We start from the raw sequence: 15773 nt of genomic DNA, 5'->3' as shown, positions 1-15773 counted from the left end.
CAACCTCCTCTTGCTGCTGCTCCTCGTCGATCTTCAAGAACTCGACCTCAGATTGGACCAGATTCATCTCCGACTAACAACTCTCGTCCCTCTCAAGATTGTGGATCGATTAAAGCTGCTTCCAGCCCCTTCTTCCTCAGCTCAGGCGATCATCCAGGACTCGCATTGGTGTCCTCTATTCTTACAGGGGCTAACTACCAGTCATGGAAACGTGGTATCACCATGGCTCTTGCTGCCAAGAACAAAACAACCTTCATAGAAGGTTCTCTTCCTTGTCCGATTGCTGGTAATCTCCTCAATTCTTGGCTCCATTGCAACAATATGGTAACGTCTTGGCTTGTAAATTCTGTTTCCCCTGATATTGCACAAAGTATAATGTACTTTGATATTGCTGCTGAAATGTGGCAAGATCTTGCTGAAAGATTCAATGAGGCAAATGGTCCTCGAATCTTTCAATTGCAAACACAGCTCACTCGTTTGCATCAAGGTGATCAATCCGTCACCTCCTACTTCACCAAACTCAAATCCCTATGGGATGAGCTAAAAGAGTTTCAACCAAACACACCATGTACTTGTGGTGCAATGAAAACATTTCTTGACCATTACAATCAGAGTCAAGTCTTGCAGTTCTTGACTGGTTTGAACGAATCTTATGCTTCGGTTCGTGCTCAAATACTTCTTAATGAGCCTATTCCAAACCTGTCTAGAGTCTTCTCTATGATTATTCAAGAAGAGTGTCAAAGAACCCTTGGAAACTCGAATATCACATCCCTTGCTTCCTCGGTTCGCCCTTCTTCATCAACCAACCCTCCAAGAACCAAGAAACCAAGACCATCATGTTCCAATTGTGGGAAACCAGGTCACTTGGTAGACAAATACTTTTTCATTCATGGCTTCCCCCGATTATGGAGATAAGAAACAAAACGACAAAGGCAAAACCTTGTATGTAATTTTTTTTATTTTTTTTTTTGAACATAATTTTTTTTTATTTATTTTTAATTATATTTTTCATATACATATTTTATATGTTAAATTTTGAAACGTATATATACCATATATGTACTATATATATCTTATTCTTTTAAATTACTATTTTTTTTTCCATAAAATAAAAAAAAAATACATTTGTAACATTTGAAATATATATAAATAGATGTGGATTGAATTAAATAGATTACTTTTATAAATAAATCAACATTCAATTCCCACAAATATGAATTTTAAATTTTCATTCTGATCCAATCCGCACAAGTACAGATATCCGTATTTTGCAAATTGAATTGGATTGGATCGTGCAAATAGGATTGGATAGTATATTTTATGAACACCCCTAGATTTATTTCTTCCATATTATTTTGATTCCGATTCCAATTCCAATTCCAATTTAACGTGAATGTCAACCAATTGGACAACAACATTCTGAACGAGTTTCTTTCCAAAAAGAAAAAAAAAATTGGGCAACAACATTCACCGGCAGCATTGTCTAACGTGTTACAAAACTTCAGCATAGGCACGTGGCTGTAATTCCTTGGCAATTCTTATGCATTCTGCCATGGGACAATTGGTCTTTATTGCGTTTGAGATAATGTGTGACCTACTAACAGCATAACCCTCCTGCAAAAGGTTCACCAACATATCAGGCTTTATATCTCTACAAAGCCATTATATTTTGGATTGTCAATTTGTCAAGCTGTGTGGCCAAAGCCTTAATAGTCAGCTTAACACTGAGACAGACAAAGGAGTTTATAATCACCCAATGCCCAAGATTTTTCTTGCTTTATAATGTCAACTTTTCAAAAAAGTTAACCAAGAAAGAAACCTATATACCAAAAACATACATTGCTGCTCCTTTGTTATCCGAAAAGCTGCAAAAGAAATTGAGAATACTACCTTCTGTATGGCGTCCATCATGGTTCTTAAGGGTGGAGAATTTACTTTGGCACGGCTTGCAATCTAGAGATGAAATGAAAACACCATCCTTAGATATTTGCAAGATATAGTAGAACTAAACTGTCCATTGAAATGAGACATAGGCACTAGAGAATATATATTTGCAAAAACTACCTCATCCAACTTGATGTAACCAAATGGTAATCGGGGATCACTTTCATCCATCATTTGTTTCAAAAGTTTCTCGAGAGCTGTTTCTGTGTCTCCACTTGCCCATCCCCATTCCTTAGCCAAATTTAACATTTCTGTAAGATAGGAGGCGTCGTGAAGAGGTCCTGTCCAAAGCGGCCCCGAGATGACAACGGACTGATAAACCAGGAAAGGACTATAAGAATTCTGTCTACTTACTGATAAAACTAGTAAAGACTGCTACATTTAAAACTTTGAATGATAACTAAACAGCAAGGATGCTTAACTATACAAATTATTAGTTCTTATAAAAATGATGGTTAAACGAACATAGTCTGTATTTGAACATTAAAAATAGTGGAAAAATTGTCTGCAGCAGAACAGAAAACAGTTCTGGAAGTCTACCCCAGTAATTGAAGAAATCATTATCACATTAAACTTTTTTTTTTTTTTTTGGAAAAGAGGTTAATATTGATGCTTGAGAATTACCTGGATCCGATACATATACCTTTGAATTGCCACAGGAGCAACTAATCTGACCGAGTTCATCCCATGAAAATGTTTGAGAGTTTCCACATTGGTGACAGTAGCTAACGAAACTATAATGACTGGCAGAAATCGGACAAGTGATTAATAACATGAATATCCAATTGCTTTTATCATGTAGAAAGTTCTTGATAGCATTTAAAACAAGATATTCTTAATAGCTTTTAAGAGAAAGAAACAATTTTTCTTCTTTTAATCAAGAGTAATGGAACAATTATCATTTTCCCTATTAAGCAAACAAGCACCTGTTGTCAGAAAGTTTCCCACGATTTACTCGAAGCATGACTCTGAAAACAGGTCCATGGTATGAATAATATGAAAAAAGTGGAACAACACGAAGACCCAATACAGATGCTTCCCTAACAGCTCCACCTATAAGCATTCTCAATCCAATCTCATTCGAATATGGCAGGGGGCGAACATAAGCTCCATATGCAGCTAATGAACTTGACAATGAAAATACACAACAGTTATGACTATCCAAATTTGAACATCATGCTAAGAAGTACAGAAACAGAAAAGTTCAAAAAACTCACTGATGAGGCCGGTGACCACCTGAAGAGTAACCATCAGTCGAAGTAAGGTAAAGCAACCCATCAAATCTCAAAGCATTAATGGCTGGCCTCAAGAAAGAAGAATCACTCCCAAACGAATCAATATCAATCAAATCAAAGAATTCCCTTTGCAGATAACACTCCGTCATGACTCGGTTCGCATCGGTATGCGTCACCGTCCACCTAGGCTCATCGTCGGAGCCTCTTGGCACCTTCGACAAGTTCCTGCAAATAACATCCCTACAATCATCGTTCGCGTCGTTGGCCAAAACGAAATCGGCCTCGGCTTCGACGAGGTACCGAAGCGACCTAATCCCGCAACCGCATAACCCGTCGAGTATTCGTAGTCTGGCCTTGGATTTCTTATACAACGCTGCCGCGAGCACACCGAGGTCCCGGCCCGTGGCACTCTCGTGGCGAAAAAACGACTCTCCAGTCTCGAAATCCAGACCCCTTTCGGTCTCATACTCGAATTTCACGCTCGAATTAAGCTTAAGCTTTGAGCTGGAGCTATGGCGATTTGGGATTGGGTTGTAGAGAAATGGAAATGGAACAGAAGATAGGGTTTTAGAAGCCAAAACCCACATGGCGGGAAATAGCTTGAGATGACTATGGAGTTAGTTTTGGCGGGTTTTAATAGCGATGATCGATTCTATAGTTGACACGTGTACATATTTATAGACAACATAATGGCTACGATTTTGCCACGTCACTAACTTGTTTATTGTATTATTTTCTGTTCAGTAGATATTGTGGGACCAAGCCCTATTTGACAAATTGGACCACCATTGTTGCTTTTTTTGCTTATTACTGAATTGGGGATTTGGGATTAGGGTTTTTAATTGTGGGAGCTTTGTTGTTTTCCGCTGCGATGTCGAGCTTGTGTTTAGCGGAGTTTAGGGGTTTCAGGGGCGAGGTATGCTTTTGCAGAAGCAAGAAGACGAAGCGGAAGAGGAAACACGTTCCGTTGTTAAGCGTTATTATGTAGGTAAGCTCCAAAAAAAAAAAGGAAAATATATATTGTTGCCCGTTCTTTTATATTTAATTTTCTTGATTTTTTCCTCACAAAAAAAAAAAAATTCTTGATTTTGTTTTTCAATAGCTAGATTTTTTTTTTTTTTTCCTTTCATGTCCCTTTGCAGTGGGTTCTAATTGATTCTCTTACCAAATTAAGATTGTGTTTCCTTTTTGAATTGCCATAATCGAGTTATTACTAAAAAAAGGAGACATATTTAATATAGTTTTTGTTACGTGGATTAGGAAATTCTATGGAGCTTTACTACCCAAAAAGCTTATTGTTCTTTTCTTCTTCTTCTTTTTTTTTTAAGTATGGATAACCTAGGGCATTGCCAGTGGTTATATAACCTTTTTTAAGCTAATACTAGGGGAGGTTATTATACAGCCATGTTGATTCAAAGGAATGGTTTTTTTTTCCTTCTTTCTTTTGAATGGGATACGGAAGAATCGTTGACCTGAAGTTGCGAATGGTGATGATTCAGAGCAGTTTTACTACTGATACACTCTCACGTTCATTTTTTTTGTTGGTAATTTTATACGTGTAATTAGCTTATACTTATTATGTGTTTTTTTTTTTAATGGAAAATACTTATTATGTGTTTTTTTTTTGAATGGAAAATACTTATTATGTGTTTTTTTGTGTGTTATATGTGTAAAAATTGTGGCCTTTGTAGAAGTACATACTTAAAAGTTATGATACTTGTTATCGGTGCTTTTTATTGCATTGACTTAAATAAATACATAGTCCAAAATCATGCAAAGGATTGCAGGAATTTTCCTCTAAAAATAAAGGGGAAAGTTTGATTTCTTCTTTACTCCTTGTTATCAAACTTGATTTTATTCCAAAATAGCTTGATACAAGTGGAATGCACTTTAAAGACTACCTTAAGCAGGCTCTCTATACGACCTTTTCAATTTCCTTCCTTTTACCTTTTCCCCCCTTTAAGGTAACTACGTGACTACTATGACTGGAGCAATATCAACTTTTACTTTCAGTTTGGACTATGGAGTGGGTGTGGAAGCTGGTATGGGAGATTTTCTCAACACATGGAAGTGCAAATTGAAAAGAAAAGGAAGTTATGACAGCATTTAGGAATATGAATCTTGAAGCTGCTCTATCCAAGGCCCTTTTGCAGGTAGGGATCAACTTTAGTTACCTGGCTATGTTAATCAACATGATTTTCAAGGCTAAACTCACTGACCTTTAACCTTATGATCTTATTCTTTTCACAACATGCTATGTTTTCATTTTAAGCCGGCTTAGTTACTAAACCAAGCTTGAGATTTGAAGGTAGTCTTTTGAGGACTCAATTGTAATTTGTCAACCCAATGGCCAAAATTCTTTAATGCTAATTGGCTTGACTTTGTTTACCCATTTGAACACTCGTGCTATGCTTTCAGCACTACTCTTTCTTTTCCAAAAAGTAGAGCTCAACTCATTATGATCCAGCCCATATGGTTGATGCATAGGAATTAGGAACTTGACTTAAGACCTTTTCTTTTTATATATGTGTATTTATATGTATTTATATATATACTTTAACACGTATATAATTGTTTGTCATTAAGCTCTAATAAATTTAATCAGGGATGGGTTTAAACATGATGAGGTTTGCTGTAGCCACCTTGGTTTGGTCAATGTTCTGTGGTAAATTTTGGCAGGGCATGAGAACTTCCTAAATATCATTTATTGAGTCTCTTTGTATTTGTCTTTGTCATAGCTATATAGAAGACCAGTCATTTGAGAAATTTGCAAACACATCCAAGCATTAAATGCAATAAATTAAATTTCGTATGGAAAGGCAATGTGAGATATGAAATTAAATAGGGTAATTAATTTGTAATCTGAACACAATAAGAGTAATTTAGGATAAGAATCAAGAGGGGAAACTGAGATGGCTGAGGATGATTTGGTTGGTAGTATCTTCACCACCCCACTGCAACTGTTCTTCTAGTTTAGCTCATTAGTCAAGAACAATCCACATTGTGCAGAACCTGCACAAATTGAGAGTGTGTGTTCATCTCTGAATTAGAGGTGGGTTTTGAATAACATTAGAGAGCTTAGAAAGTATGACTTCACTGAATGGAGGAGTGCTTTATCATTTTTTATTCTAGTTTTCTCATTTCTACATCACTTATCACCCACTCTCTTCTTCTAGATGTCTCTTCAATGCAACTCTTAACAAAGGGGATAAGAACAACGTTATTGTTCTTTCCATTTTTTTTTTAATTTTATCAACTTTGTCCTTTTCTTTTCTTCTCAAAATAAAAAAAACAAAAAGGAAAAAGGAAAAAAATAACTGTCATTTTCTTTAACTATTTTTCCTTTTCTGCTAAGCTCTGCAAACACTCTTTTTTTTTTCAGGACCTTATGTTTTTTAATTTTTAAATATGCTCTCACTATTTTAACCCTTCCCTTCGTACCCTAATGTCAAATATCCCCAAATCTCTTCTTTAGTTTGTTTCATTGTTTTTCATTTTTCCTCTTCAGAGGGACAGTTGTTTCTATCATCATATCAGAAGCTTATGAAATCTTTCTCTTACAGACTGCAAATTGTGGAAGTACTTGGACTACCTGAAATATCCAAGTAGCTTAATTACTTCTCAGTTTGCTCAAAAAATACATCATAGATTAAGTTCCTTTTGATTTGTTAGCATTTTTCTATTCTTTTTGCCAGTTTGCTAGCTTTTCTAGTGCTACTCATCTGTTTGAAACACTTCACTTTCACGGAGTTCTCAGGCCTCTAAGTTTTTTGTCAATTCATCTAATCTATTTTCTATACCTTTTATCTTCTACTAGGTTTAGAATGCCTTTTAAATTAGTCAGTTGCTGAAATCTTTATTTGCAGTTGTCTGTGAGGATACCCTTTTTTCAAAAGCTAAAGAGTTCAGTTACTTATGGAAGATTTTCAAGAAAATTTGTCTCCTTCCTCCTTGTTATCCTCTTCTTTCTCTCCACCCACCCCACACCCATTGTCAATTGATTCTGAGCTCTGGCAGATGGGGGAGGAAAGAGCCCAAGAGATATTATGTGTCATTCAACCAAACATAGTTTCTGATAAGAAGAGAAAGGAGGTCATTAATTACGTGAGGAGGCTAATTAATGGATATTTTGGAACAGAGGTGAGAAGTTTTCTGCTCCTCTCTCTTTTGATTCTTCTTGATATGTATGAATTACTATGTTTTGTTTTGTTTCTTGTTCTTTCTGTTGATTTTTGGGGCTGGTTAAGCTCACTAATATTGTCAACTCCTCATCAATGATTGTTTGTGGGGAACCCATTATTTTAAATGTGTACTGTATGCTTAATAGTATATGTGTAAGATTGTTTAATTTCTTTGGAAAAATGTCTTTCAAAATTTGTTAATGGTTGTGTAATCTCCACACAGCAGTGGGGAGCTTGCTATGGTAATTGGTAAATAACTCTTGATTTTTCTTTTGATGGCATAAGATATTTCCTTCTCAAATCTTTGGATCTGTTGTTAATTTGGATGAGGTGTAGCTACATGTTCTGCCCCGGTACTTCGGACTATCATTAAATTGATCGAATATTCCTTTATTTCTACGTACATTTATGTTTCACTTTGTCGTTTATTATGCCTTATCCGTTAAATCGTATTTTTTTAACTGTGAAACAAAGCCAAGTGTTTTCAAAGCTTTGATTGGAAATCCTATATTCTAGCTGATGACGCATTGTGTGAATAGAAAAACTGAAATCTAAATTTGTGATCTGATGAAGCTGTTTTCGAGATGGTAACATTTTCGCTTTAAAAGTTGACCTTAATTTATTTATTTGCTGTGATAACATTTAATTATGTTTATTTGTTTTTTTTTTGGTAAATTTTGTTCACTTGTGTTAAGCTTGTAAGAGCGTTATGTTTTATCTTCTGAAACTAGGCTCTCCGCTGAACCCTACAATATATGGGGACAGGAAACTATAGTGTTGTATCTAAGAGACTTATATGCTAGCTGTTCTTTCTTCTCGTTTTTTCCATGGATGCTAATGCCACTTAATTAGCACTGCCCTCATGTTTTTTTCCCTTTTAATATGAAGAAGAGTTCTTATTAACTATAGATGAAACACGCGTTTTTACATGGACAATTAGTTCACCGCAAAATCAGATTTTTACAAAACAAGAAGATCAGAACACTAAACACCCTTGGAATCCTATCGATCAATAGTCAAAGAGGAAATCAATGTTTTTGTTATGTGGCTTATCTCTTATACAATCCACTTGTAGTATCTCATGAGGAAATCTTAGGACTTGCTAATATTTCTCATATTCTTGCAGGTTTTATCATTCGGGTCAGTCCCTCTGAAAACCTATCTTCCTGATGGGGATATTGATTTGACTACTTTCAGCTATCAAAGTTTGGTAGAGGATTTAGCAAATGAAGTGTGCAATATACTCAAACGCGAAGAAGACTCAGTGTTCCAAGTTAAAGATGTTCAATACATAAATGCACAGGTTTGCCTTTCTTAATTTTGATCTTTTTTTTTAAAAAAAAACAAGGACACTAATTAATTCTCATTTCCAGTGACATTTTTATTTATTTATAGACGATTTTGAGTTAGAGCTTCATGGACAAACCTTACATACTGATATGCCAGCTGACACACTCTGCCACGTACATCATAGTACATAAACCTTACATACTTGGTTGTATGTAACGTGCTTGTGATGGTTAAAGATTTTCTTTTTTATATACTCCAGTATCAAACTTTTTTCCTCTTCTTGCTCGTAGTTGTTCATTCATTTTGCTTGTTTCATTCTTAGTGTTATATATTCTCTGTAAAATTCTTACATGAAATTAAAATTTTGAAAGATCAGAAGACCTTGAATTTTACCATTTTCTCACTTTTACAGTGCCAAAATAGCTGCAAATCTGCTGCTAGGTGCATGCTGATGTAGATTTCTAACTTGTGCTTGATTTCCCATTTGGACTGCTAGTACTATGAACTAATAATCCATACATGTCAAATGGCAATCAGGCATGGACAAGTGGATACTGTTGAACCTTCGGTTATAAAACGTTTTTTGTATTTAAAAAGTAAGCGTTAAGAGCGATCCATGCCTTTAATTAGTTCCCCCATAAGTTAATACCTGTTTAGGTATTACAGTTACAATACATTGGGAGATAGACATAAGACCATAACGAGAACTGATGACATCAACTAAAGGATAATAAGACATGAAGCATTTATTCGCCAATCTTAAGCTTCACGTGGCATTCAGTTGGTTTTTTTCCCCTATATTGACCTCACTCTTTTCTTCTACCATTTCAACTAAATAATTTCATGGAGTAACTTGACAGTATTCTACATGTTAGTATGAAATAATATACGCTTGGTTAAATTGTTGGAGGTTCAAATATCTTTCGCTTGTAGCCTAACCTTGATAGACGAAACTTTCAATTTTTGCAAAACACATGCATCTAAATTAAACCACAAATCTTACCCAAGATAGGTAGCTCAAATGGTTAGACATGTGGTTTGCTCCTGTAAGATCTAAGGTTCAAGTTCCTCTTGGGCGCCTATATAGCTATTGATATAGGATCTAGATTTTCATATATTCCAGGGTTAAGCGGGGAGTCTAGTTTCAAAAAAATTAAACAAATCCTTAGTGAAAAAACCTCTATACCGAAATATACGAATATGATTTGACTTCCCTTTGTTATCTCTTAATGGATAACTAAGTACATATGGAGGCTTACTACATGTTGTGGATGGGACAATTTAAATTGGAAATTTATGTTCAGACAGCTAGTGACAATGGATCCAGTAGTATTCTTTTGGCAGAGAGCCAATAGGTAATAATAGTTATGTTTAATAAATGCAAAAAAAAAAAAAAACAGAAAACCATTATTTAACGATCTTATAGCATAAAATTCTCACTTCTTTATGTGAAATCCTTTATGTATGCAATATGCTGAAGGGGGAAAACAATAAAACAAAATTTGACATGTTTGGGAAAGGGTTGTTTTGGAAGGATTATAAAGAGTAATGATATTTGCACCACATACCTTGTGGCAAGCATTTTTAATCTAGTTATCTGAAATAGACGTGATTGATTGAAAAGAGGTAAGTGTGTAATGTTTCGTGCCAATTTTGTGTGCTCATATTATTACTCAATTTAAAATGCAAAAATCTTAGTTAGGAAAACTTTTGTTTTTGAAGTTTTCAGCAATATGTGTTGATATTCTACCAACTAAAGTTTGATTTTATGTTGGAAATAATTCAGCTGAAACTAGAGATTATGGCTTTGCTTGTTGCAGGGAATTTATTTGCTTACTAAAGCCTTGAACATAAGGCATTTCTTCTTTCTTTGTAAATCTCTTGCTTAACTACCAATGTCAAGTATCTGTGTTTTAGCTTCTCATATACCATGCAGAAGCATATCTTCTCTGTTTTTGATCCTCGTTTGACATCCAAGCCTATTTTCTCTCATTTTTTATAGATTTATTTTCTAATCTATTTCTCCTGTTATAAGTTTGAAGAGAAAAATAGTTGGGAGTCCAATTTCATCTCTTATTTTCTTATGATGTTGAGATTTTGAAGAGCAGGTTAAGGTTGTGAAGTGCACTGTCAAAAGTATAGCAGTGGATATCTCTTTCAATCAAGTAGCTGGCCTCTGCACTCTCTGCTTCATGGAGCAGGTCTGGAATCCTAAAATATAGAAGCTTTGTCTTTTGTTTTCTTTGTTACGTACGGTCACTATGTAGCTCTGAATATTGGTGGGTGGTATAAGAATTCTTATAAGCAATATATGATCGGTCATTGTTTAGATTATTTGCAATTATTTACTCTTTGATATTGCTACTTTTTATTCTTAAAAGATTTCCTGCTTCACTTGAGTTAATTCTGTAAATTATTTAATTCTCTTATTGTATTTGTGAGCATTGCTCCAGCTTACTTCAAGTTTTCTTGTTCTTAAGCTTAGCATGATTCATCAGAATTTATTTGCTTGGCCCCTCATCATTTTCTCATTTTATCACATTTGTTCTTTCTTCTTTTCTATGTAAATATCTGACTTTCTGGAGCTTCCATTCTCAGGTTGATCAACTTATGGGGAAGGACCATCTATTTAAACGCAGTATAATCTTGGCCAAAGCATGGCTCTATTACGAGAGCCGAATCCTCGGTGCACATCATGGTTTGATTTCAACCTATGCACTGGAAACGATGGTCCTGTATATTATCAATCTCTTTCATGCATCACTACGTGGTCCTTTAGAGGTATTGACTTTTGTGCTTATCTTTGCGTCTTTGTTATTCGGAGGTGCAAGTATATAAAACACTACACTAAGATATTTGTGTAACCAGGTACTATATAGATTTTTGGAGTACTATAGCACATTTGATTGGGATAATTTCTGTGTCACAATAAACGGGCCTATTGCATTGTCTTCCCTTGCTGAAATTGCGAGTAAGTTATATAACTTCATTTAGATGCTATTTAATCCGTCCATTGTTTATAATGGATGATTTAATTGCACCTGTTGCAGCTGAGAGAACAGAAGGCGGCGATGATAAATTACTTCTTGGTAAGGAGTTTCTGAGGAATTGCAGGGATATGTTCTCAATTCCAATGAGGGCAAGTGAAGCTGAAGTGAATGAATTCCCAATTAAGCATCTCAACATTTTAGATCCTCTAAATGACAACAACAATCTAGGTCGTAGTGTTAGTAAAGGTATCTGATTAGTAGTTTTACTTGATGAAAGTTTCTCTTTATGTTTAATACTATTTAATGGCTTGTGCATGGAACTAGTAATTTTTAGCTATTGTTAGAACAAGAGAAGTGACCATGCTGGCTTCCTAATTTCTATGAACCAATGCTGATATCTAAAACGGTTGAAATGAAAATAGCCCCACTTACTAGCAAACCATATTTGATTATTTTGGATCCAAAATGGCATCTTTTAGCATGTTTCTATGAAGTGACCTCTCAAAAACTGTAACACATTCATTCTTTTGTTGTCTGATTCTAGACGTTTCTGCCAGTTTACAAAATTTGGGCTCTTATGCTAATGCTACAAGTCTGTAGGTCATTAAAAGAGGTAAAAAGAACAGGACATTGCAATTTCTAAACGACAGGAAAAGCTACAAAATATTGTTTTCTTCTAGAAGCCTGTGTTTTTTAGACATTATTTGTGTTGTTTTACTAATTAATTTGATAATGATGAGCTACCAGTCTAAAATTTCATGTAGGCAATTTCCATCGAATTATATGTGCGCTTTCACATGGAACTCGAAAGCTTGGAGAGATACTCATGCTACCAGGAGTAGGCCTGGGTGTAGGACTTGAAGAGTTCTTTACGAACACTTTGGACAGAAATGGAAGGGGAGAAAGGCCAGATATCCAAGCTCCAGTTCCTGCATTCGGTACTGGAAGATGTGAACTTTATGAACTCAGTGGAGACTATGAGAGTTACTATGGTGGTCTACAGTATACACAGTGGTACCATGATTATTTCATAACTATTTCTATGCAGTCAAATCAAACCCTTTCTTATGTGTGGGATGAGAGCACCCTGTCCTGGACAGTGCAGCCGAACCAGAATGGATTTCAAAGACTGGGTACGGAATTATATGTCCCAAGCATGCCGCTTTATCATCCTAATTTGTCACTACTACCTGCTGCAACTTTTCATCCTTCTATAATGGGGAAATCAAGAGGAACAGGAACATACATTCCTGACATGGTAAATTTTTCATAGTTTGTATTCGAGCCCTTCTATTCTAGCATGAAATGTCTGAATAAGCAACTTACCATTATTGTTTGGATATTGCAGACTCATCAACTTTACAAAGATATTTATAAGAAAGAGTGGAAAAGGACTACAGAACCTACAAAACATAGTCTTCCTCTGAAATCAGCCCAAAAGACTAATGAGGACAACAAGCCCTCCAAAAAGGATAAGGGTAAAAGTAGCAGCCCACTTGATCTCTCGCTTGATGAATTCCCATTCCTTTCTGGCACCTCGAACACCACACAATCAGAAACCCCTCAGCCTGTTGAGCTCGCCGTGAATTCTTCTCCAACATTTAGAAACGTCGAGTTTGGGTCTTCAATGCACTCACCGTCACCATCAGAAATGCATTCCCAATTAGCATGCAAACAGACAGATTCAGTTATTTCGTGCTCATTCAACTCTACACCAAATGCTCCTGTCCTGGAAGTTGAGAAGCAACAAGAGTTGCAGAGTGATGAAGTGGCGTAAGTTGTTTGGATGCCATGAAACTGTAGATTGTGTTGGTTATTCAACTCACCCATTTGATTTGTTCTCTTATTGTGTGTTTGTCTGGTTTCCATGGCAGGAATCCTGTACAACCTTACGAGCTGGAAGCTGAAAAAGATTTCCCGCCTCTGACATGTTGTAGTATCACCTCAAAGAAGGGAAATGCAAATAGAACAGAAGTTGCAGGGCATGGAAAAGATAATTGGCTCGACTGAAGCTAATAGTCCAGCCAAAAATTGAGGCTAACATGAGAAGAGAACAATTTATTGTTAATTTATCTTTGTTTGGTTCTTTCTTTTCTTCTCGCTAAACCATTAATTAGCTCTTTTCAAAAGACAAAAATTACATTATGAGAGCCTGGGTGGGACGATTAACTCTTCTTTGATATGATAGGTTCAATTTTACCTTTAAATCCATTGATAGTTTAATGGGTTCATTGATAGTTAAATGAAATTTAAAGATGACATAACATAAAATAAAAATTATATGGGGATTAGTCTAAAAGTAGTCTAACTAACTATAGAGTGAAGGAGTTCTCTAGGAGCTTTTCTTCATAGGAAGATTATCGAAGTATACTGCTAGTAACTTTGGACACAAACAACTGTTTTCTACAACTTCTTCATCTTACATTGCCTCCTTCAAAATGGCAGACAAACTCATGCGGATTGCCCTGGATGATCTATGCCTAAGTCACCTGTTTATAGGCTGGATCCAGGAGAAATAGATACCCAGGAACCAGTGGGGAAAGTTCTGTTGGGTGAACTTATATGTAAAGGCAAACTTAGTAGAACAGTTCTGTTGGGTGAACTTATATGTAAAGGCAAACTTAGTAGAACAGCCATCGCAGGTACGTTAAAGAAAGCTTGGTCCTCTTTTAAGGGGTAGAGTTGGAAGGAAGATGATGATGGTATTCTGCATTTTCACATTTGCAATGAAAGAGGACGCCTGGAATGTCCTCCATCGACATCCGTGAATTGTTTGCGGGGCTCTACTGGTGATCATGCCTTGGCCGTCTTGGCTTACGCCTACTGAAGTGAAGTTCGACAGATCACCATTTTGGGTTAGGCTCAGTGGTATACCCCCTTTTTACTGGAACAAAACAAATTTGGAAGAGCTTGCAGCAAGGTTTCTCCAAATTACAAGCTACCGAGATACATTGATTTTGAGCGTGGTTCTTTTGGCATGGGAACAGTCTTGTTTCGAGCCACCATCGATATTGACAAGGCCCTGTTCTCAGGTTTCTTTATGAAGAGAGAGGCTATCAAGGATCTTTGGATACAATACAAATATGAAAAGCTCCCAAAATTATGCCTAAAATGTGGTATCATCTCACATGATCAAAAGTTCTGTTTTAAACCACCTACGGTCATTAAAGATCAAACTGGAGCTTTCTTTCCCATGTTTGGCCCTTGGATGAAGCATGAGGAGACTGCCAAATGACCTTTTTCCCTTGATCTTCCTAAATGGTTTCAGGCTTGGATCATCCAAAAGAGGCTTACTGTGGATCACACCTTTAAACAACAATGGAAAATTCGTAATTCCATTAAGGTGGCTGACGATTGGGAAGCCAGGGAATCTCGGAGACAACTGCCAGGGAAGAGGTGAATGGTTGAATAGGTGGTGGAAGATTTGCCGGCCACAAAAGAGGAGAAAGTGTGTCGTTTTCCGATGGTGACCTTGACCTTACCAGGCGTGGAGGACATTTGCCCGTTTGAGGATACTGCTACTCTGGTAATTCGAAAGGCCCCTGCGTGCAATCTACTTATGGAACCAAAGTTTGATCAACAAGAGAGAGACGCGGACCTTAGCATGCAGCAGACTCAAGGCAAAGAAGTAGAGGTTGGGTCTAGTTCCTAGACTGATACAAGTTCATCTGATCGCCATCAGGACCATGTGCAGATGCCGCAGACCACCATGAGGAAGAACAATCATATTGTTGCCTCTTTCGTGTCAAGCTCCTCTTACCATGGTTGAGAGGGGTATGAGAGAGTCCTCCCCTAAAACTTATCAGAGAGGTCCCTACTAAACCCGTCATTTAGATGAAAAAATGCCATAAACCTTTGCTCCAAAATAATCAAATCGGGAACAAGAGAATAAACTGAAGGTTCCTAAACATGTCATCCAAGACCATAAGAGCTTGTTTAGTACACATGACTGTATTGAATTGGACTGGACTGGACAAAATTAGATTATGCTGAAAGTAATCTTGTGTTTAGTTTAAGAATAGACTGGACTATTTTATTTATTTCCTTTTAAAAAAATTTAAATTAAAATTAAAATATATAATAAGAAAAAAATAAAAATGAATAATTCGCAGTTAAAAAATAAAAATAAAAAT

The 15773-nt window shown here is 36.2% G+C and overlaps 2 protein-coding genes across 9 annotated transcripts; one reads left to right on the top strand and one right to left on the bottom strand.

Moving 5' to 3' along the window:
• Nucleotides 1-1160: 1160 nt before the first annotated feature.
• Nucleotides 1161-3911, bottom strand: LOC115705236 (tRNA (guanine(26)-N(2))-dimethyltransferase). 2 transcript variants are annotated; one of them, XM_030632515.2, is made up of 6 exons: nt 3162-3911; nt 2871-3071; nt 2588-2687; nt 2065-2256; nt 1891-1953; nt 1161-1614 (listed from the first exon to the last, which is right to left on the bottom strand). In XM_030632515.2, exons 1-6 carry the CDS (start codon nt 3764-3766, stop codon nt 1492-1494), a joined length of 1284 nt encoding a protein of 427 aa, XP_030488375.2. In that variant the 5' UTR covers nt 3767-3911; the 3' UTR covers nt 1161-1491. The 2 variants fall into 2 exon arrangements, with proteins under 2 accessions (XP_030488375.2, XP_060959931.1); XM_061103948.1 differs by having other exon boundaries at nt 1514-1651.
• Nucleotides 3912-3961: 50 nt separating this feature from the next.
• On the top strand, nt 3962-13847 carry LOC115705235 (uncharacterized). 7 transcript variants are annotated; one of them, XM_030632511.2, is made up of 11 exons: nt 4002-4167; nt 5193-5332; nt 7197-7319; nt 8487-8663; nt 10759-10851; nt 11249-11431; nt 11519-11621; nt 11701-11886; nt 12405-12898; nt 12989-13413; nt 13515-13847. In XM_030632511.2, exons 2-11 carry the CDS (start codon nt 5276-5278, stop codon nt 13648-13650), a joined length of 1977 nt encoding a protein of 658 aa, XP_030488371.2. In that variant the 5' UTR covers nt 4002-4167; nt 5193-5275; the 3' UTR covers nt 13651-13847. The 7 variants fall into 7 exon arrangements, with proteins under 7 accessions (XP_030488373.2, XP_030488371.2, XP_030488374.2 ...); XM_030632514.2 differs by lacking the exon at nt 7197-7319; XM_030632508.2 differs by lacking the exon at nt 5193-5332 and having other exon boundaries at nt 4025-4167; nt 7046-7319.
• The last annotated feature ends 1926 nt before the right edge of the window (nt 13848-15773 follow it).

Source organism: Cannabis sativa, chromosome 1, assembly GCF_029168945.1.
Source record: "Cannabis sativa cultivar Pink pepper isolate KNU-18-1 chromosome 1, ASM2916894v1, whole genome shotgun sequence".
NCBI classification, from domain to species: domain Eukaryota; kingdom Viridiplantae; phylum Streptophyta; class Magnoliopsida; order Rosales; family Cannabaceae; genus Cannabis; species Cannabis sativa.
This window is presented reverse-complemented; position numbering and strand designations above follow the sequence as displayed.

Coding starts and splice junctions, on each gene's coding strand:
- LOC115705235 (XM_030632508.2), top strand. CDS start 7,095: ATGGAAGATTTTCAAGAAAATTTGTCTCCTTCCTCCTTGTTATCCTCT. Junction 11,432..11,518: donor CACTACGTGGTCCTTTAGAG/GTATTGACTTTT, acceptor TTGTGTAACCAG/GTACTATATAGATTTTTGGA. Junction 11,887..12,404: donor AGGTCGTAGTGTTAGTAAAG/GTATCTGATTAG, acceptor AATTTCATGTAG/GCAATTTCCATCGAATTATA.
- LOC115705236 (XM_030632515.2), bottom strand. CDS start 3,766: ATGTGGGTTTTGGCTTCTAAAACCCTATCTTCTGTTCCATTTCCATTT. Junction 3,072..3,161: donor GGTGGTCACCGGCCTCATCA/GTGAGTTTTTTG, acceptor TTCATTGTCAAG/TTCATTAGCTGCATATGGAG. Junction 2,688..2,870: donor GGGAAACTTTCTGACAACAG/GTGCTTGTTTGC, acceptor GATTTCTGCCAG/TCATTATAGTTTCGTTAGCT.